A 22,243-nucleotide genomic window follows, 5' to 3' on the forward strand; every position below is an offset into this window, starting at 1 on the left:
TCGAAATTATTAATTAATCAAATATTCAAAGAAATTTCGTACAAAATCCTTTCATCTGCCTTGACACAATTGCAAATTTTACACAGAACAACATATTAGTTAAAATTAAATTCGAAATTATTAATTAATCAAATATTCAAAGAAATTTCGTACAAAATCCTATCATCTGCCTTGACACAGTTGCAAATTTTACCCAGAAGAACATATTAGTTAAAATTAAATTCACTCGAAATTATTAATTAATCAAATATTCAAAGAAATTTCGTACAAAATCCTTTCATCTGCCTTGACACAATTGCAAATTTTACACAGAACAACATATTAGTTAAAATTAAATTCGCTCGAAATTATTAATTAATATTCAAAGAAATATTCAAAGAAATTTCGTACAAAATCCTATCATCTGGCTCGATACAATTGCAAATTTGAGGCAGCATGAGCAAACGCAAGGAGTTGTCTCTCCAACGCACAACGGGCTCCTTTCGCCGTTCGAGTTATCATCATATTATTCTCGTTACCAGAAATGTCGTATAGGTTTCCGTGTCCCAAAGAATTGTTCGCGCCGCGACGCTGAATTATAGACGAACGGGCCAGAAACCGTACCCGTATACCGTTCGTTCGAATCGATGCATCGCGACCGCATCTACTTCGTGGCGTTGTCCTCCTCCCGCTGTCCTCTTCTACTTATTACACCGCGTATTGCTCTGCTGTCTGTTCGAGTTGGCTGCAATTTCGCGCACGTGCCTCGTAAAAGTTTCATCCGAATGTGCACAGGCTCAACAATGCCGGAAATTTCCGAGTACACCCATCGCCGTTGTTACGTCTTTCTGAAACATTAATACGTCGTTTCCAACGATTAATTCTGTATGCGGAATCGCGGCCCACGTCGCGTTCGTGCTCGTCCAAACGTGGCTCGCCGTGTTTCACGAAACTGTCCTCTGTCCGCGAACGTTCACAAACGATCCGCGTTTAATAATTTAAAGAATTTTGGTAATTATCGTACGGCTGAATCTCGACGACATTAAACATTCCGTTTTAAGCCTTTTGAAGGGGAGTTCTCGGACGGAAGAACTCTTGGGGACACACGATCTGTCCGCACCTGGTTCTATTTAAACGCTAGTTATTGCTCTTTTAGGAGTTTCTCCTTTCCTCTCTTTTCTTATTTCTTAGTGGCGTAGGATGTTTAACGGTTTGTTGTTTGTTGATTCGACGGAGCGACACGGAAGGGGAAGATCGATTATATTTAGTGACGATTGACTTCGACGTCGAATTAAGGGGACAAGACAGTATGACGGGTCTAAAAATTACGTATACTTTGGAGGGCTAGTAAAAAAAAAAACTACATATTTGATTGACGTGAGATTTTGTGGTTCATTTTAACGCATTATGAACTATAAAAAGCAAAAAAACTTTAAAAAAAGAGGAAAAGAGAGCTCTTATTTAGCTTTTTAACGGCATCCTTTTATATAACTTTTTTTTTTACATTGCCTATCGGTGTGCATGATTCCAGCCAAACAGGATTAGTTGCAACAAAAAGGCAAGAAAAGTTCAAAGATAAACAATATTCTCAAGGGATCGACGATCCAACATTTTCATTTTTGTGAAAAAAATTATGAAAATAGCAGCCACTTGTTTTTGATGTATCGAATTTATGCCAAAAATTTCTACGCTTTTTGTTTATATTTTTCGAAAATTGTTAAAGATTAAAAAATGCTCGATCGTCAATCCCTAGTAAATGTTACACTAAAGATGAAAGGAAGGTCGATTATATTTAGGGATTGACTTCGACATCGAATTAAGGAAATCGGTATTGTGAACATTTATTATTTATTCGTCGAAGCTAATCCAGCTAATTCTACATTCGTAGAGATCAGAGTTGGTCATATTACGCTCCTTGGCACTCGTTTTCTGGAATTTAAAACTGTATCACGAGGGCAGCTCGTGTTCCTTGTACAATAATTCGAATCATCGTCAAGCGCCGCCACGAGTGTGACTCGAGGTGTTAAGCTGTTAAGGAAACGTTAGTTTCTAAATCATATTTTACGAGTCGTTAGCGTTCATTCGGACTTGTTGTTTCTTCAAGTTCACGAGGATTTCGTGGTTTACATATAGGCTCGAAAGTCGATCTAACGCGAGCAGATTTAGGCCACGGGTTCTTAGAAACGATTAGTCCTTCTTGGTTTTCTCGCAACGCGCGAGTCTCGAAACCAAGTTTAACCTCCAATCGCTCAGAATCGTTGCATCAACGTCAAGCGAAATCGTTGCTTGACGCGACGATATCCTGAAGATCGGTCGAGTCGATGAAATTCTATTGTTAGATTTTATACAATCTCTTGCGATTTGATGTTCATATCGCGTTATACATTGCTATTTGTAGCTGAACAATCGAAAGATGGTAGAAGTTCATAGTATCATTTCGCTAGAAATAATCAGAGATTAATTGTTTAAATTTTTATCAGCGTTAATTGGTTAGAGATTAGGTATCCAATAAAATAGTACGTAGATATATACGAGTTTCTTCGGGTTTGTATTACCATTATCATTCACAACATAAGATCTATGGTATTTAGGCCACGAAAGTGGCTCCTAATGCAATAACGAACTATCTAATTAAGAGCGTCGAAACGGAGTTTCTGGCCTACTTGTTCAACGAAGAGTAAAATGGAATTTCTCAATTTATTACACGATCTATGTCGAATGTCACAAGCGAAAAGTGTGTAAATTAAAACGTATCTGATAATAAATGTACCTTCACGAAATAGTCAAATAATTCTGTGTTTTCCGCAAAAATTCTCGTGTAAGATAGAACGTAAGAGGCTTTGAATGAATTATGGGAATAGAGACCGTTGGATGATGTTTTTTCAAGAGAGGATGCGAAAGGCTGGTTCCTATGTGTGTCATGGCCAAAGCGGCCCTGGTGTGTTTTAGAAACTGTTAGAAAAGTTCGGGTTGACTCTCGGTTCCCGTGCTGCAAATTATCGTCGAACGAGAGAAGATATGTTTAACTCAGGCCTACTTTCGTAACATCTTTCGAACCGTTGGATCTTTCACAAATTCGTCCAATTTCATTCCCTGTCTTTTCAACGTCGCAGAAATCCTTCTTTAATTCCATATTTAGATTTTTCAGATTTCTCCCATTTTCTAGTAATATAAAACGTGAAGATACGTTCGATTTTAAGAAAAAAAAAAAAAAAAATGACATGATAGACATTCTCAGAACATGTATCGTTCGACAGAATTTAGAATCGCCGTAACTCGAATTGACGTGTATATCCAGCTTATGATTGCAAGGAATCTTATCCATTTTCCTCGGGACCGATCAGAAACAATAAAAATGTGGCAACGTCCACGCATTATCTTAAAAATCAAAATCCCTGGCATTTCAAACATCATATATTACAGAATAAATCAGTGATCGCATATTGAAAGTGAGACTCTACATCCACCAACGTGAATCAACGATCAAACTGTAAACGAGACACGTGTACTATCTGGATCGCGCAGATTGCAATGATTGCACGTATCTATCGTAGTGTATAAGATCGATGTAACGATGGCGGTTAGAGAATACGTAATCACTCAATTGGTCAGTGATAAGACCGCAATCTTTCGGTCTGCCACTTTCAAAAGCAATCATTGAGAGCAAGTTGCGAATCCCTGAGCGTCGTCGCTGTTTCGTTCTTTTTTTCAGTTTTTGTCTTTCTCCTTTCTTTTTATCCGTACGCGTGATCATGATGCACGTATTGTTTGGACGCACGCACCGCCGTTCACGCAACACGCTCATACGACGATTCACCGTTAGACGTTGCTGATAGGGCGGTGAGCGGGTCTCGTGCAATGCCGAAATTCGGGTCACGAAATATTTCACGATAACGCCGTTAGAGGGCCTATAGCACGAACTATACAGTCTGATAAACCAGATATATCTGACAAAAGTGACACTCATATTTTTTCGTTTTTTTCACCGAATTGAATGGGTTCATACCAACATAGATATTTCAGGGTAGATTTGAAATTATTGGCATTTATACAGATCGAGGCTGAGATTTTTAGACGTGAAATTACGATGAAAGAAACTTGATGATCCCCTGTGTAATTGTAACAGTGTTGTTTAGGAGTTTGCCTTTTCGATAGTATCAAGATTCCTGCAATTCGTATTGTATCTGATTACACAGATCTTGTTAAATCATGTTGGATAAAATAGGTAGTGGAGCGAAAATTTTAAAAATCTTCAGAGTACTTGAATTATACACGTATTTCTCATTCTTAAATATTTCCTTTGACCTCTTCGCGTTATTACAGTATCCGCTTAAGAAATTTACAACAAGGTATATGTTCCTAATTATTTCGACTATTCACAAAGAATCTTGGTTGGTAATTCTGGAAACACCAGAGTTAAATCGGAGCTTTTACGTCTGCCTTTGTACAAGAAAACGTTTACACGAGCAAATCCGCGACGCAGCGAGGAACAGCTTTAATTTTTGTCATTCGCCAGCTAAGACGGCTGTGATAAAACGAGAACGGTATGTCCCGACCCTTCTGCGAGCTTTATTACTATGCTTCTCGCTCTGACAAGTAGAAATAAAACAACGGACTGCCGCGCTAGCCTCCTGACGCTACCCTCCTACGCACAATGAGTAACCCTATCTTCACTGAAATATCCTCAACCCCTCATTCCCGTCCGTTTCTCGGACTGCTTTGCTGTCCTTCCCTCAATGTCCTCTCCCTTCCTGCGTCTGTCTCTTTTACACTTGTTCCTCTTCGTTCCTGACCCACGATTTCTACCTCATATGCAGATGAACGCGCAGTGACATCGGTCGTACCGCTGACAAAATTTTTTTGTCCATTGAAAACCTTTTTTCCCTAACCGGGGACCATGCAAATTTCCCATGAAATTTTTTTCTACCTTTTTTCCTACGTAATCACTTCAGTTGTTCCGTGTGTGAGTTTTTAAAATTTTCGAAACCGAAATTTTGTAATTGTTCTAAATTTTTTAAATATCGCAATGTTTCTACCTTTTTTTTTTTTATCAGCGGCTCGATAAAATCTATTAGTATCGATCAGCTAAAATTTTAACACGAACTATCTACTATTCTACTTTTCAAACGTTCCAATGTTTTTTCTCTCTCTTTTTTTCACGCAATCACTTCAGCTGCTTTCTGCATGAATTTTTAAAATTCTACAGCTTCTCAAAATTTTAATATGAACTATCTATTCTACTTTTTCTTTTGATCAACGACCCGATAAAATTGACCAGTATTAATCAGCCAAAATTTTAAATATCTACTATTCTACTTTTAAATGTTCCAATGTTTCCTCTCTCCCTTTTTTTTCACGCAATAACTTCAGCTGCTTTCTGCATGAATTTTTAAAATTCTACAGCTTCTCAAAATTTTAATATGAACTATCTATTCTACTTTTCAAACGTTCCAATGTTTTTTCTCTCTCTTTTTTTCACGCAATCACTTCAGCTGTTTTCTGTATGAATTTTTAAAATTTTACAGCTTTTCAAAATTTTAATATGAACTATCTATTGTTCTACTTTTTCTTTTGATCAACGACCCGATAAAATTGACCAGTATTAATCAGCCAAAATTTTAAATATCTACTATTCTACTTTTAAATGTTCCAATGTTTCCTCTCTCCCTTTTTTTTCACGCAATAACTTCAGCTGTTTTCTGCATGAATTTTTAAAATTCTACAGCTTCTCAAAATTTTAATATGAACTATCTATTCTACTTTTCAAACGTTCCAATATTTTTTCTCTCTCTTTTTTTCACGCAATCACTTCAGCTGTTTTCTGTACGAAGTTTTAAAATTCTACAGCTTTTCAAAATTTTAACACGAAATATCTACTATTCTACTTTTTTTAAATGTTCTAAAACTGTTTCTACTTTTTCTTTTTATCAACGGCCCGATAAAACCTACCAGCGTTAATCAAACCTAAAATCATTCGCGAGTCAGGCAAAATTTACATATATGCGGTGTTTCCATGAATCAAACGCGTGCGGCATTGCGCGAGTTTCGATTAGTAGCCACTAGATAGCGACGGCTATTCGCGCGCGCCACACTCGTATATTTTTGGGCCGCGTGGTGGGAGTAGAATTGGGCGACAGCCAGGCGTGGGTGCAAATTTACTGCAGCGCCCGCGATTCCGTAATGTCGGTCGAATTCGACGTATTTCATGCAACTAGCCGCTACGCTCAAAAACAGAGAGAGAGAGAGAGAGAGAGAGAGAGAGAGAGGCACGAGCAGCTTGAAAATTATTCTAACAGAATGCGTTATCTCGTTTCGTGAGGGACCAATTTATTAATTACACGCTACATACAATACGTTTTGCGCGTTGAGCCACGATAATCGAGAATCACCAACGCGATTTCGATTCCTCGACGATACATCATCGTCTTTGTATTATGATTTGCGCTGGTTTACCCTGCTCCTTTTTTTTTTTCACCGTAGGTTTCTTTCTATTTTTATTTTTATCGTCTGCCGTGTTTACAGTGTCACTAAGTTGCCGTTCTTTTTTCTTTTTTCTTTTCTTTTTTTCTTTTTTCACCTTTACAGCGGCCGATGACTAATTTTGGTGCCTCCTCGCGCTTGTACGCGCAGACAGTTTTGCTTGCGGAACGATTAAATCTTCGATTGCATATTTTTAGCGAGCTTTGGATTTGAGGACACGTGTAACTCGGATGCGTTTCGCTCGTTTGCTTCGAGTGGAAACGGTTCCGCAAGGGAATTGATTGAATTACGCGTAAAGGGGCTCGTGTAACTTATGTCGGTCCTCGAATCCACGTTCTCCAGGAAATTGAGTGACCCTGTAATTTTGTACCCGGTTAGTAAAAATTTCAATGGGTATTCCCGACTCGCGGAATAGTTGCTGGGCGTTACCAACACGAATTTTTCTTTGCGATCTCGTTCGAATTTTAATTTACTACTTCAATGACTGTCCGCGTTGAGATTCAGAAATTATTCACAATCATACACGTCCCTTTCAAATTAACTACATTAACAGAATGAAGTGTACGGAATTATATTTTTACTGCACAATTTTCTGAATTCTAAGACTTCGCCATTTCGAGCGATATATCTCAATCACACTAGAACAGCCAAACCAGTCGAAATGATCGAAACAAATTTTCTAGATCAGATGATCTTAGATACTTCCTCAAGAACAGTTCCGCATGCTTGTTTAACTTGCGCGTAATCAAAATAATTTCGTCGACAAAATTCAACATAGAACAGGCAAAATTTTGTCTCAATCAATCAGTCACTCGGACGGGAATAATTTTCTAAATTTACAGGGGAGTGGAGAGGAGGGGAGACGGTGTGTTCTAGAATTTAGACGAGCGGTTCAGATCGTGGAATGCATTCTGGAGGCGCGTAACGGGGCACCGAAATTCGTAGCGCCGAGCCTACCGCGGCACGCACCAATCAATAAAACGAATGCGTGCGTGCACGGACAGGGGCGATCGCGCGTGTGTGCAACTGCCTGGCTGCCTCTGTGTGAGTGCACGTGCCGCCAAAAGTTCGTGAACGCGCAAGGTTTGCGTGCTCGCCGGCCGTTTGTGTGCACAACTACGCGGCAAGGACCGAGCGTATATACGCCGCGCGTGCACGTATATACAAGCCTTTGACGAGTTCGTGCCTCGCACCGCAACTCGTATATTTTTCTTTTTTCTCTTTTTTCCCTTCTTTTCTCTCTTTGCTGGACAGAGAGACCACAGATTGCAATAGAGAAGAGGCTAATGAATTTTGCAGGTTTTGCCACGGTGCAAGGTTACTCGCGAATGTTGTAGCGGCGAGAGGATTGAGCGGATGAATTATCGTAGTTTCGGTGTGTTATCGACGAGTTTAGATATATTAGCGAACGGATGTTTTTTCTCTTTGATATTTCGTGTTTTATGGAGTACGAGTCACATGTATAAAAGATTACCTGCTTTTTGAAAAATATCTTTAAGGCGGTAAATCCTCTGTAGGGTTAATTTCTCTCACTTCCTCCGCGGATGATCTAATTTAAGCGCAAACGGTTAATAAAACATTGAAGCGCAATCTTGTTTTCGACTGAAGTCACTTATCTATGTTATTACGTGACGATTACGGGGATGATTAACATTGTGTTGACGCGTTTAACGAATTATCGCTCGCTGAATTCGAACAATTTGCGGCTGATATTAATCGTAAATACACGTGCAGTGTTAGTTGCTCGCAGTGTAAGAAAAATTTTTAGAATAATTGATTTCAGATACAGAGGTACGACTATACCCGACTAATTGATTAAACGTATACGATTAAACGTATTCCCTATCGTTTCATCGACACAGCTCTTTGAATTTAATTATCTTATGACAACAAAGCACCAGGTCCTCCAGTACGCCGTACTCATCTTTACTTATTGGGTACATACAAATCCCCAAAACTTGGCGATAACGATCATCCCGCGTACATACATACGTGCATTATCAAACGATATCTGATTTATCGTACAATTCCTCTCTGAAATTCTGAAAAGATAGTCTCTTTTCCTCGAACCGATATCGTCTTTTTATTCATCGCGTAATAATAAATTTTTTATACATACCTCGAATCAAAAAGAAAAGAAAAAGAAAAAGTTTTCGTATCTTTCCTTTCTTTCTGCGCGTGTAATAATGAACTCGTTTTTAACTCTCGATTGACGGTAAATAAATTCAAGCCGCCTCGGTAAAGGCGCGGGGCAGGTCGTCTTTAAGCGTCGCCCGTGAAACCGAGAGTGAAGAGTCAAAACACGAGGCGGGAACGCGAGAAATCATGTCACCACGGAAGTGGTCGGGTGCCAGGAGGGAGAGCTCGATAGTTATATTCCGATTCAGCGAGGTCTCGAAAGTGGACCGTTGTGCGGGTTATGGTTTTCTCTTGGTCTCCGGCCGGGCTACACAGGGGGGTTGGCATCCCTTGCAACGACGACGCCGACAGTGGGATCGACCAGGCTTCCACTCTTTCCAAGGAGAAAGAGGAGGGTTGTGTGGCTCGTCCGGGCTCCTTTGATTTCACCTTGCAACGCACTGGTTGCCTGACATTGATTTTCCTTTCCCTCTTACTCGTCGTTCCGCTACTTTCCTCTTCTGCTGCTCCTCCGTTCAACGAAGCTCCTCCGGCGAATACTGATGCCGATCCTGTAACACTGAATGAGAAAATGGCAAATTTCGAAACGTGGAAGAAGGAATGAGGGATCCTCCTTTAATCTACAAAGCTGAAATTAATTTTCATGTCTTTCAATATTTTCCAAATATTCGCTAGTGAAACGACGATATTCATTGTTCATAATTTCTGTGAGAATGTTAGTAAATTACTACCTACTGCATTATGTAATTTGGCACGAGTGCCAAAGGGAGTTTTATCATACACCATCGGTCTGAAAATGTATTAATTTCATTCTTTTCACGCACACACACGCGACTACGGCAGAGTAGTATTATAAATTTCTCCTTATCGAGATTGGAATGACTCCCGGTTCCCTTCTCGTTCGTTCCTTTTATGCGTTGTTCCCGATTCGGTCCCGTACGATCAGCCCAGAAGGCTGTGCCGCCCAGTCGACGACCAATTTGGCGCCACCGAGCAAAATGTGTCAAGGACTGACCGTTCCTACCATCCGCCGAACATCATCTCTTCCTCCGGTTCGATCGCCACGGAATTCTCGCGTGGAGAAACGTTTTCTCGAGCTCCATCGTAGGCATCGCCGAGCTCGAAACTCCCTCGATCGAGCGACTCGCCCAGTGATTCGTAGATTTCCCACGAGACCGAGCGGAGACTCGTTTTATCCGCGACCGCACGTGTGCGCCGCGGAAAGCGCCTCTTTATTTTGGTTTTCGGAAGAGTTATGTCATCGAAACACGAACATAAGCTCTGTAACGTACGAGAAAGAGAGTGGGAGTGTGGGGAAAAAGTATCGAAATCTTCTGAGATCGGTTCTACCTGATTGGTTACTTGCTCGGACGTTTTTAGAATCATGCTGCGTTCTTAATCTTGAAATTAAGTGTTTTCGCTAATGATTTTTGCCTTTCTCGGATTTTATTAATACGTGAAGTTTATCAGTCTATTTAGGATCTTATTTATTATCTAGAAGAGTATTGCACGAGTCAGTCATGAAGCAGAATTTCTGATTCAAAGAGCACGAAACGAACTCTCCTTATAAAGAAAAATGCTCGTTTGCTTCGTACGCGAATGTTTTCGATGTTCCATTTATTTCAACGATATAATTAACTATAGCCATAAAAAATGGCGATGAAACGATGTTACGATTTTATAAGAGAAGCAATATAAATATGCATTAAAAAATCGTTTATGTCTTCCACAAGGTTCATTAATAAGTAAAAGTAAATGCACGTTGTATCGGTTTGCCGACCAGTCTAACGAAGCACGTAACAATGTTTCCCAGTCTGGCATTGTCGAGAATTTGCGTCACTTAATGTTGACTGCGACAATATTTATATCGAGAACAATATCGCCGAAAATAAAACGAACGATAACGAGGCGAGTATCTGATTCATTTCACGCTTAGCTCGTAATCTATCCATTTTCATCGTTTTTACTCGATAGCTGCAACAATAATGCATCTCCCTTTTACTTTCAAAAGTGTCTTTCTTTCTTTAAAATTTATTCCCCAGGCACAATCTTTTTATTACACAAACGAGAGGTTCGATTATTTTCTGTGTATTCGATAGGAACACAATCATGTCACTTCGATGTTCATCAACTTCGCGCGTGGGAAGAAATTAACGGAAACGTCGTTAATTTTCTCCAACAAAGGAATTCACGCGGACCGATGAAACAAAGTTTTTGCCAGATGAACGCGAGATAAAAATTCTGGCGATTGATGATTGACGATATTTCGGCAGTGCGGTGGAACAATCAAGTCAGAGGAAGAAAATCGCGAGTCGCGAGCTGTGGTTAGGGCTGCCTTTAGTTATTTACTTAACAAAGTATTTATAAATTTTTAATAAATTTAAATGGAGTAAAATTTTTAATAAATTTTTAATAAATTTAAAGGGCTGTATCGAAACTTTAGTTTTGTTACTTAACAAAGTATTTATAAATTTTTAATAAATTTAAATTAAAAGTTATAAATTTAAAATTAGAAATAATTCTTCCTCTGATAATATTATTATGAAATAATTGTACAAAAAAAATTTATCTTCATAAAAATAAATTTGATATTAATTTATTATTCAATAAATTACTTATAATTCGAATTGAATAAGAAGTAGTTAATATTGTTCTAAATAATAACTAATAACTATAACTAAAATAATAAATAATAATAATAATTAAACAAAAAATTCTTATTTTTCTAAAAAAGTAAATTTCAGTTATTAAATCTTTTGAATGAAGTCCAACTGTTACTCGTTTAGCTGAAAAGGGAGGAAAAGGGTCAGGCGAACGGTGAACGGATGAGCAAGACCTTGAAGGCCGCTTCGTAACCGAACCTTTCCATTTTCCCCTCCTTGCAGCCTCCGCAAGGACCCGACCGGACTGTTGCGGGATTTCCTCATCTTCCTAGACCCTTGGAGCACGCGCGACCAATCGAAGGTCAAGTCGGGAAGAACCTCGTGTTTTCCTCGTCGATTCTGCTCTCGATGCTCCCAGGGTCCTCTCGGAGCTCGAAGAATCCACGGAAACACGAGCCTCGGCTCTCGTGGCGGAGCCACATGTTCCAACTGTGCTCGTAACTCACGGCGAGTGACGTGGAGATCCGAAGCGAGATTAGGGATTAAAAGATTTCAAGATCGGACGGGAGGACGCGATAACTAAGACTTTTCAAAACGCGTTTCGAAACGGTGTCCGGCGGTTTCTGGAGGAACGATGGAAACGTTTCGTTTCACTTTCATCAAGTCAAAGTTGTTAAATTTTAAATGTGGCAGAATGTGAGTTCACTTTGCCTCTGCTTGATCGTAAATTTCTCGTTACAAGTGAAGCCGCACTGAAACTGTGTACAATTATAAAACTGACCGTACAGTTCGGACTATAGTTATAAAATTAACAGAATTATAAAACTATGTACTGTACAGTTTGAATTGCCTGAAAAGAAGAATCGCTGTTCGAGTAACTCATAACTATTTAATTCAGAGAGCGACCTCGATGCCGAAGAAAATATGATTATTTATTAGCGTGCATTATATCGTTACGAACGACTTGGTATCACCGCGTTACAATATTACTATTCTGCAAGCACGTGTCAGGGTCACCTTTCACGAACCTTTGCTACACGTGTAGCCGGGCTATGCGCTCAAAATAATTTTTTCCCGAAGATTACGAAGATCTTCTGCATTCTTTGCATGTCTCACCGCTCCACGTGCAGTCCATCCCGTTACAATCTTCGAATTTTGTTTCAATTCATATAACTATGTATATATATATATATATATATATATATATATATATTTTCTTTTTTGAAAAATGATTCTCTAATTCTGATTCTTTTCTTCACTTCTTTCTCCTTTATTTGATAGAAACTGGTAATTGTAATCTAATGTTCGTTTCTTTATCCACCTTTGTCGCAGAACTGAAAAATATTGTTAATAAATGAAAATGAGTGAAAAATGGAAACAAGTAGGGAGGAAACTTTGTTGAAATTAACGAGAAGAGTAATCGTACTGGAATTGAATGCACCGATAGACGTTTTGTTATTAATCGAGTATGAACGAGGTAATGTTGCGTAATATAAATATACATACGTGCGTATCGAGCGCATGCCAGTTCTTTTTTCGTTTGCAGTTATTCACGACTTATCCCCACGCACTGGCCAACGAATTATTTGTCTTCCTGATCAGAAATAACGAAATCCTGTCTTGTACTACTTCGCGTCTTGCTCGTTTTCTGGATCTACTGCAGTCGCTGCGCGTAAATCGTCACGCCAGGAAACTGTTGCTGCTCTCTTTCGGTCATTATATATTTTCAAAGTAAAACGTATCAGTATATTAACAGATTAAAAAATTTTAACGTTTTAACCAATATTCAGGTGAATGAAACACTACTGCATTGCTAGAAATGGTATTTCAATGTTTCAAAATTCTTCGCATCAAATTGCCAAATTTTGCATTTTGCATCGAACGATCTCACGTTATTGGGAAATGCAATCGTTTAAACGACGCGTAGCAAGGTCAAAGGGATACGAAACTTTTCCAGTAACCGTTGGTCAAGCGTGAAACCACCGTTCCGGCGGGAGGAGATTCGAGAAAAAGAAAAAAGAAAGAAAAAAGAAATAAGCGAAGAAGTGGCTAAGGCACGAGAGATCTGTCAACTGCAAACCGTCGTACTTATTCTATGAAGGAGTCTGAATTCTTTGCAATTTAATCGGTCGCCTAAGCATGAAAACACGCGGGCAGGTTAACCACGCTGGGCTCCATTCCCGGATAAATTTCCTAAGGGGCGGTGGGACCGAGGCAGATGATGATGTCCCGTAATAATCGTCGATACACGCGAAATCCGAAAATTTCTTGGCAAGGCAGATGGCGTGGCCTTTCGCGGAAGCGGGCGTTCTCGCTTCTTAAACGCCGACATCACCGTTTTTCGTTTCTGCGTGTCTCAGGGGCGTACCTACCCCGCGGGCTCTTTCTCCATATACCTGCTTCTCGTTTCCCCTTTCTCCTTTTTTTCTCCCATACTTTTTCCTTTTGTTTCCTCTTTTTCCCCGTCTCATCTTCTGCCCTTTTAATTTTTTCTCGTCCCTGTCTATCTCTCCGTCCTTCCTCTTTTTCCCCTTTTTTGTTACCTTCACTTTCATCTTGCTCTCTACCCTTTTTCCTAGTAATTCCCTTTCTTCCTTCCTGGGTTGGTTTGTTTCAACATTTCTTTTCGTTCCAACAGTTTGTACAATTTGGAAACACACGATCGAAGTACTGTCGTTAAAAGATCAATTAGATTCTCGGACTAAAACCAAGTCGGACCGTGTCCAAAGTAGGCCAAAAGATGTAACAGGATTCGATTCTCCCTCCAGCCACCTTCCAACACACCAAGATCATCCTTGTTATTCTAACGTTCTCTTTGCTCTGTCAGTCAAAGGTCCGTTCGCCCTTCTTCCCTGACACCATCGGCTTCTGTCCTCGATCCGCACGCATTTTTCTACTCCCCACTCGGAGCCAATTCCGCGCGGAGAACGTTGCTTGCTCGGTCCCGCCTTTGTCTTCGGGCAGCGATCCTTCGTGAATTTCATAGTCAGCTGCACGAAATCGAGCCCCGCGGCCTCCCGTTTACTTTTTCTAGTATGGCCCGTCTCTATTTTTAACCCGCCGAAAAGAAGATCGAGCCACGCTACCAGACGCGTGCACGAGCGCCATTCGCGACGATCGCGCGCCCACCTCGATCTCTCGGCCCTTGGCGACATTTTTCTCGCGAATCGCTAGAGAATTTTCACGAGGATTTTATTCTCTTGGAGAGTCTCGACGTCAAAAGAGTGAATGTTGTTCGTACAAAATTAAAAAAATTTTCAGTTTAGAAGTTCGCCAGCTACGAGTGGGATTTGTATGAATAAATATATGAATTTTATATGGATAATTTTCAGATTTTGTAGAAGCAGATTTAACCTCGTCTCTACTTTTCGTTATTGGTCAAACGTTGAATCACTGTTCTTTATCTACGCTAGAACTACTAGGAGTGGTCAAAATGACTAATTCCTAATGTTTTTTTTTTAAATATATTACAGATGCAAAATAGTTTATTATCAGAGGTTTAAATGATTTTTTATAAAACACACGAACAAAAGTTTGTGTGTTCTATCGTTATTCGATTTTTTTCACTTTAACATCTCTGCTCAAAATTCGATGCTTTGGTCCTTGATAGTTCTAGTGTTAACAAAGCGAAGAGTATAAGTTCAAGGATAGGTGAATGGACGTTGTACCATTGTACAAATATTGGAATACAATACACGAATAATAAAATTTGCAACAATATTCAACAAAATATTAAAATATTTAGATGACGTGTTTAAAGGAATTTTTCATATCGAAAAGACATAATACACTTTATAAAAAGGAAATGTGTCTTCTAAGAGAAATACTCGTTTCTGCAGCCACTGTTTTATATAATACATCATATCTATCAAATACAGCAGATCTATCAAATTAGATGGTCAGATTAAACCGGAAATTATTCAGATTCCACAAAAGCCTTCCCTGGAGGAAGATTCAAAACCAAACGCTCTACCGCTATTCATTTTACGAAATTCTGTTCCGAGAACTCCGGATAATTGTAAATGTGTAATTATTATTAAATCGCTCTCGACGATAGTTCATTTACTCGCATGGTTTCGTCGGGCGATCTCTCTCGTAAAAATTCTGAGGAAACCGGACAAAGTTAAGAGCATGGTAGTTTCTAACATTTAACAACCGGTTCCACCGGTAGCCTAAGGAGAATAGTCACGCTGTTTGTGGCTCCTCCGATTCGTGACCGATGATATATAAATCGCTATTATATATAAATCCTCGTCGTCTTTGCGACGATTTCACGCATTCAACTGTCCTTGCATTCAACTGTCTCTTCTGAAGGGACTTAAATCTAGCTAACTTCTCATTTTATAATTTGCCGATAATTATAACGAACGTGTGAATTCGGCATTGTATGACGTGATAATAACTGAACAGACCGCCTAGACTGAAAGCTATAGTAACGACGTAAGAAGAACGAAAAGAATTTCAGAAAGAAGAAATTTTGAGTCAGTTGTAATTCAGAATAATTCACGTAAACTGGACTTTTTATTGCTTCTTACGAAAGTGTAAAAAATGGTGGAGGATACTGTGTACATATATCATTAACTCTTGTATATTATACTCCTTCTAGCGAGCCTGCGATACACGTTTTTAAATTATATATTAGAAATAGTATATTACATTAGAATTGTATATTAGAAAGATATAATCAACAAAATTTCGTGTTAAATACCATTTGAATTATTTTCAATGCTATATCATTTTATTTGAAGTGATTCTTCGTAAATAAGTTAACAGGGCAAAGGATTAACAGATAGATTTTTATTGTTTTCATATTCTCATCCTCCATATATACTGCACACCTTCTGCTTAAACACAATTGCTAATTAATTAATGGATATAATACTGATCTTCTAATACAAAATCTTTCAACTTACTTCTGGCAGTAATCTAACTATGACAATACTTAACTGAGCTACTTATCACATAATAATTTTGCTCATTATAAAATAGAATAGAGTAAACTAAACATAAACGAAACAAAAGAAAAACCACATAAAACAACATGTGATATATATAACATATAAATAATGTGATATATATAAAATGAAAATGCTCTTGCATATAAATATAGTTTTTTATCTTTTCAACACCCCATCTTTGGTTTCGCTCTTTGCATCATTATTACTGTAGGAATTTTGGTACAAAAAGGTTGTTTATTTACAGTTAAAAATAAGAATTTTGTTTAATGGTGATTATAAGATGAAGATTAGCACTATTTTCTCTTTATCGCTAACGTTTACACGCTAAACTCGTTATTCGCTTACTCAAGACTCGCAACTCTGACTTCTTTCTTATCTGCACAAAATATTCGTCGTTCGTACATACATACACGCACACAAACGCAACCATACCCTCAATATTAATAATAATATTTAAGTGCTAGACCTGGAAGGCTAGAATGAACAATCGCAGGTCCCAGGCCTAACTTTCGCTACAGCCACTTGAGACATTTGGTTACAATTGTTGGGCACTAGAGAAAGTTCTGGCCCCTTTCCCGTGTCATTGCCTATCCTACATTGTTCTTTTTCCCACAAATGATTAACAGTGCGCGAATTTTCCTGGTTTTTCAGGCAAGAAACTGAAGTGCCCGTTCTGCGAGAAACTGTACGGCTACGAGACGAACCTGCGCGCCCACATACGACAGCGTCACCAGGGGATCAGAGTGCCGTGCCCGTTCTGCTCGCGGACGTTCACGCGGAACAACACGGTCAGACGGCACATCGCACGGGAGCACAAAGCCGAGCTCAATCTGAAGGCGTTTCAACAGTCGAACCACTCGATGTCGGACTCGGTGCCGCAGTAACGGCGTCCCTGTCGTCGTCGTCGTCGTCGTTATCGTCGTCGTCATCGTCGTCGTCGTCGTCGTCTTCGTCGTTGTCGTCGCGGCTGCCGCCGCGATGACGTCGAAGACAGCCAGCCCGGTGGTCTACTCGAGTTACCCGCGAGTGGCACGATACGCCAGTGTCGGTCAACACCCCGTCCCAATCCCGTGCAGCATCCGAGTGGCCCTCGGGACTGAAAACGTTCCCTCCGTTTCGAACGGTCGCCAACGCTGCGATTGACAACGTTTCCGTTGCCGGAAGTCAGCCGAGTCTTTGTCCGCTGGGTCGACAAAGGAAACGACCCGCCGGACGACCCGCTGCGCCTCGTCTCGGCCATTCTATAATAGTTGTCAATTACACGCCAGCCGCGTGTGTTCCGCCGTGCGACTCATCCCCGAGCCGTGTCGAGATCGTAGGCTTTCCGTATCGTTTCCGAGTTGCCGATACAGAGAGATAGATAGAGAGAGAGAGAGAGAGAGAGAGAGAGAGGAATAAGAGGAATTTAGATGGTTAGATCGCGGTCACGTCATGGATTCGTACTCGAAGGCTCGACGAAAGCAGGACTTTTAAACCGATTCTTCTCGATTTTCGTTCGTTCATTTTGTCACGATTCAAGGGGATTGAAGTTGCTCTGGCGATCGCACGCTCTTGGCGCACGTCCTTGCGAGAGTAGGTGTCGCGCGTTTTCCTGTTTCTTGGGATATGTTGCGGAGGATAGACGGCGGCGCGCGCTCGGATGCGACGGTGGGTGTTGACCAAGGGTGAAGTAGGAAAATTGTCCCGGTGATCGGATCACGAGAGAGGAGGAGAGGAAGAACGAAGATTGAGGAAGATGAGGGAAAATGAAAGAAGCAGGATGAAGATAGAAGAGCGATGCTTGGAAAAACGTCGACGTCCGATTGCTCGCGTAACTAAGAGGTACGAGTGGGTAACTTAGGGGTGGGATTAAGAGGGATGATAGCTCGCCGCGCCTCGGACACATTCGCGAGATAACGCTGGATAATCACAAAACTAGTCAATGAAAGTGCAACGTCGAGTAAGAGTTATTAACTATAGAAAGAAGAAGAAGAAAAAAAAAAACTGAAGAAATACACTTTTTAAAAAGAACGCGATAAAAGGTAGGGAAACTAGAGACAAGCGTAACGCCGAAAGATCGAAACCGAGGTTCGAAAAGAAAGAAATCGCGAATAATTGAAGGCACGTTGAAACGCAGATTCACAATGTCAAAAGAGTAGATTACAAGAAGAAGAAAAAGAAGAAGAAAAAAGACGCATATCTCAGGTGAATCGTATTGCATAGTTCTCGATTTATTTTTATTTTTTTCTTTTTTTCGTCCTTTTGCTTTATAGGTTTATATATATATATATATATATATATATATATATATATATATATATATATATATATATATATATATATATATATATATATATNAAATATATATATATAATTTTTCATCATATTTTTTCGACGACTCCTCATATGAACGATCAGGATCGTTTCAAGGAGTCGTACGAATACGGATATATATAGGACGAATATATATAGTATAAATATAAATATACCGAGCATATGAGCGAAACGGTGCAAGCGCTGTTGCGAGAAATAGGTTTAAATGAATGAAGCGTTTTTACTTACTGCCGCTACCTTACTTTATTCGATAGTTACGAGCATGTTACCGAATGAATTATTAAGGATTATCGAACTGATTATACCGAATCACAATGCATTTGAAACGCTGTTATTGTATATTGATACTTTACCGATTCTATCGCGGAGAAATAACACTGGTACTATTATTGCTGTTGACGTCGAGAGCCTAGGGTCAATACACGGGTGATATATCCGAATCTTAATTTAACGTATTACATTAAACACGTTTTACATACGCGTTAGTGCCAAACATATATCGAGAACACGCAAAGAAAGGAAAAGAAAAAAAAAAAAACGCACAAATCGAATCGCATTTTCTCGACCATGCAATTTTTCTACTCAGAATCGCGACAGATAATCGAGTTTCCGTTATTTTTCTACGCAATCTCCACGTATGAAATCGACGATAGAAAGACATTACACACACACACATACACACACACGTTATTTATCCGTGAAAACATTGCACACATATCCGGAAGAGAGAGACAAAGTAACAACCTGACACCGACGCATACTACCCATCTTTCTATCACCTTTACGTTTCTTTCTTCCTTTTGTACAGATATACCGTCGTTTTATAAAGAATTTATGAGATTATTGACTACAAATGACAGAGAAACGGACAGGCTGTCGAGTTATCGTATATTAAATATATCGTATAGACCACGTGTGTAAGATTCTTCTTGGTGAATGCGTACAAATGCCGAACACGAGAGAAATAATAAGCAATAATCGTTAAGATACATAGAAAAGAACTGATCTTTTCTTTTTCTAAGAGCGTCGTCTCTCTTTTCTTTTTTTATATCACTCTGAACGCGCTGTAACGTAACCACGTGACCAAGAGACGCTTGGTCTTTGTCGTTATTATTATTATTATACGCGAACGAGGGAATTCGTAAAAAAAAAAAAAAAAAATGTCAGGCCCGTTCCACGTACTACTTACTATCGATACTGAGACCCAAGGTTTCTCAGCGAGTACGTTCGATTACCTGATCGATGAAGAATCATTCGCATTCGCTTGGAAAGATCGTAAACGTGACGAAACGTCACGTCTAACAATCACTACCACTTTGTTACCTGTTTACAATGTTTAAATAACGGACTTTTGTCCGAAGCAATAGCCCGCGGATATATATTAATAGGTGATATATTATTGAACCAATAGACCAGGACGAACAAGAGAGCATAGGGGATAATTGCTAGATACCGGTTGTATAGAATGTGATCAATGCAATAGTTTATTATTAACGATTTAACCTATAGATAGATATATAGATACTCCTAGTCAGGATGGCACCACGATATTACTTGTTGCAGTATTTCACGCGTTTTATATTACAGATTTCTATATATTTTTTTTTTTTCTTTCTTTCTTTCTCCACTGCCACAGACACCCAGCTGTTTCTTCCTCGTTCTTCTTTCTTTCTTTTCTTTTTTTTTTCTTTCTTTCAATTATTATAATTATAATCTCCTTTTTTGTTATCGTTCTGTAACCCCCATCTCCACCAGTCTATCTTCTCCTTCCACACGTTTCTTTTCCTCCACACTTCTCGCTTGTTTGTTACGTTACAGAGGGAAATCAAAGTTTAACGAGAGTTAATCTCACAACGATACGCCTACCTTATTGAAGGTATCAAAGACAATAGTTAATAGAGAATTATTTAGTATTTAAAGAGACCTTAGGATATATTAGTCAAGTGAAATTGTTTCGTTTCCTCCCTGTTTTCGTTGTCTCGTGTATTCTTTCCCGTATTTTCTTGTTCGCGTTCCATGTGTTCCTTTTTTACATTTCCATTTCGTTCTTTTTGCATAATCTCTCTCTCTCTCTTTTTTTTGAATTATTTTTTTATTTTTTTAAAATACGATTACAAAATCGCGGACGGAATCGTATCCGCGTTGTATTCTGCCAAATGACGATACGTATGACAGTACTACCTCATCGTTTTTTATAAGGACGCATACAAAACACAGGGAACACTGAGAGAGACCACTGATAGGATAACACCTGTACATTCCGTACAGCCGCTGCTACTTGTCCGGTTAGTGTCGGAATTATTCTCCTGCTGTTATACCCTGAGAGAGAACAGGGTACGAGCGTGGATCTCGTGAAGCTTCTCTCCGCCGAAATTCCTCCGTTCTTCCTTGTATCAACATTTATTTCCCATCGTTTCAGAAACACGCACGTACTCGCAAGAGTACGACGGAGCCTTATTTTCCGCTCATGGTCGACAGATTCTCGAAATTTTTATTTATTTTCAAATGTAGTTTACCGCGTCAGAACGAGATTAATTTTCATTTTTTCGCAGACCGATGGTCTACGAGGCAAATGTGACGAAGGGGAATTTCGAAACGGGAGCGAAAGCTTCAAAGATCGCGAGCGCACACGAGCATATTATGTAAGCTCTTACGTACGATTGATATGGTACGTTGTTTTTTTACGAAGCCGCATTATCTTACTACGTACACAACTATGTATATGTAATGCAACCGACGACATGTAATAAGCACAGTGCGACACGTGAGTGTGAGTACGCGTGTGTGAGTTGAGTGAACGCGTGCTCGCTTCGTCGACGAATTTCGCGGATCGCGTTTTTCCGATCATCTCCCTGATTTCGGAGGTAACAGGAAAGTTGGATGAAGGGAATTTTACGAAAGGAGAAGGAAAGGGAAAATGAAAAAAAAGCAGGACACTCGAAAGCTGACGGACGAAAAGAGCAAAAGAGAAAGTGGAAAAGGAAAAAAAAAACAATGATACGACGCGTTTTTAGGAGGGGGAAATTATTTCGATCTGGGGACGCGAGGGTGATGCCGATCTTCTTTTGGGACTGATTAAAGGGTGATTTTCTAGATGATGGGCGATCTACGAAAACATTTTAGCGACGTGAAAATTATAGTCATATAGGGGGTGGACGAGAGGGTCTTAAACAAAAAAAAAACAAAAAAACAAAACAAAAAAATAAAAAAAAAAAGAAAAAAAAAGCGGAGAAACGAAGACGCTGCGGGAAGAGGATTATTCAAAAGTGTTATGTGTCGTTTACGTATGTGATAGGGACATACACACACGCGCGCGCACACACCTATATACCCACGTACATACACGTTTATGTATGAAACACACAAACGTACACGGGATACGTCGCGAATTGGTCAATTTGCATTACACGCTCACGAGTGTGAATAATTTTCGTACGCACACGTACGTACACTTTTGTTGAATATATTATTTCCTTTTATCTTTATTAATTTCGTTTCCCTTTTAAAATTAAGTCGGAAAGATGTATACGCGTTTTCTCTATTTTCTTTTTTTTTCTTTCTTTTATTTTTCTCGGCCACTCTGCCAGGCAGAAACGGAACGAGACGAAAGATCGAGAATAATGATTAAGATCGTACAAGCTTTAGCGTTAAGTTTACACTGTTCTTAAACGTTTCCTTCCATTTTTATTTCGTCGTAATATCGTTCCCTGTTAGTTTTCTTTTTTTTTTTTTTTTTTTTTTCTTTTTTTAGTTAGCTTGGTCGTTAGCTGT

The 22,243-nt window shown here is 39.4% G+C and overlaps 2 protein-coding genes across 2 annotated transcripts in view; one reads left to right on the forward strand and one right to left on the reverse strand.

Annotated features, from left to right (window-relative positions):
- Positions 1 to 22,243, forward strand: part of LOC122532504 (zinc finger protein chinmo-like) — a 69,846-nt gene that overhangs the window by 30,697 nt on the left and 16,906 nt on the right. The gene's annotated exons all lie outside the window — the stretch shown is intronic.
- LOC122532548 lies at positions 8,667 to 9,368 on the reverse strand. The gene is made up of 2 exons (XM_043661387.1): positions 9,334 to 9,368; positions 8,667 to 9,157 (listed from the first exon to the last, which is right to left on the reverse strand). Exons 1-2 carry the CDS (start codon positions 9,336 to 9,338, stop codon positions 8,788 to 8,790), a joined length of 375 nt encoding a protein of 124 aa, XP_043517322.1. The 5' UTR covers positions 9,339 to 9,368; the 3' UTR covers positions 8,667 to 8,787.

This window comes from Frieseomelitta varia, unplaced genomic scaffold, assembly GCF_011392965.1.
Source record: "Frieseomelitta varia isolate USP_RPSP 00005682 unplaced genomic scaffold, Fvar_1.2 scaffold_140, whole genome shotgun sequence".
Lineage (NCBI taxonomy): Eukaryota > Metazoa > Arthropoda > Insecta > Hymenoptera > Apidae > Frieseomelitta > Frieseomelitta varia.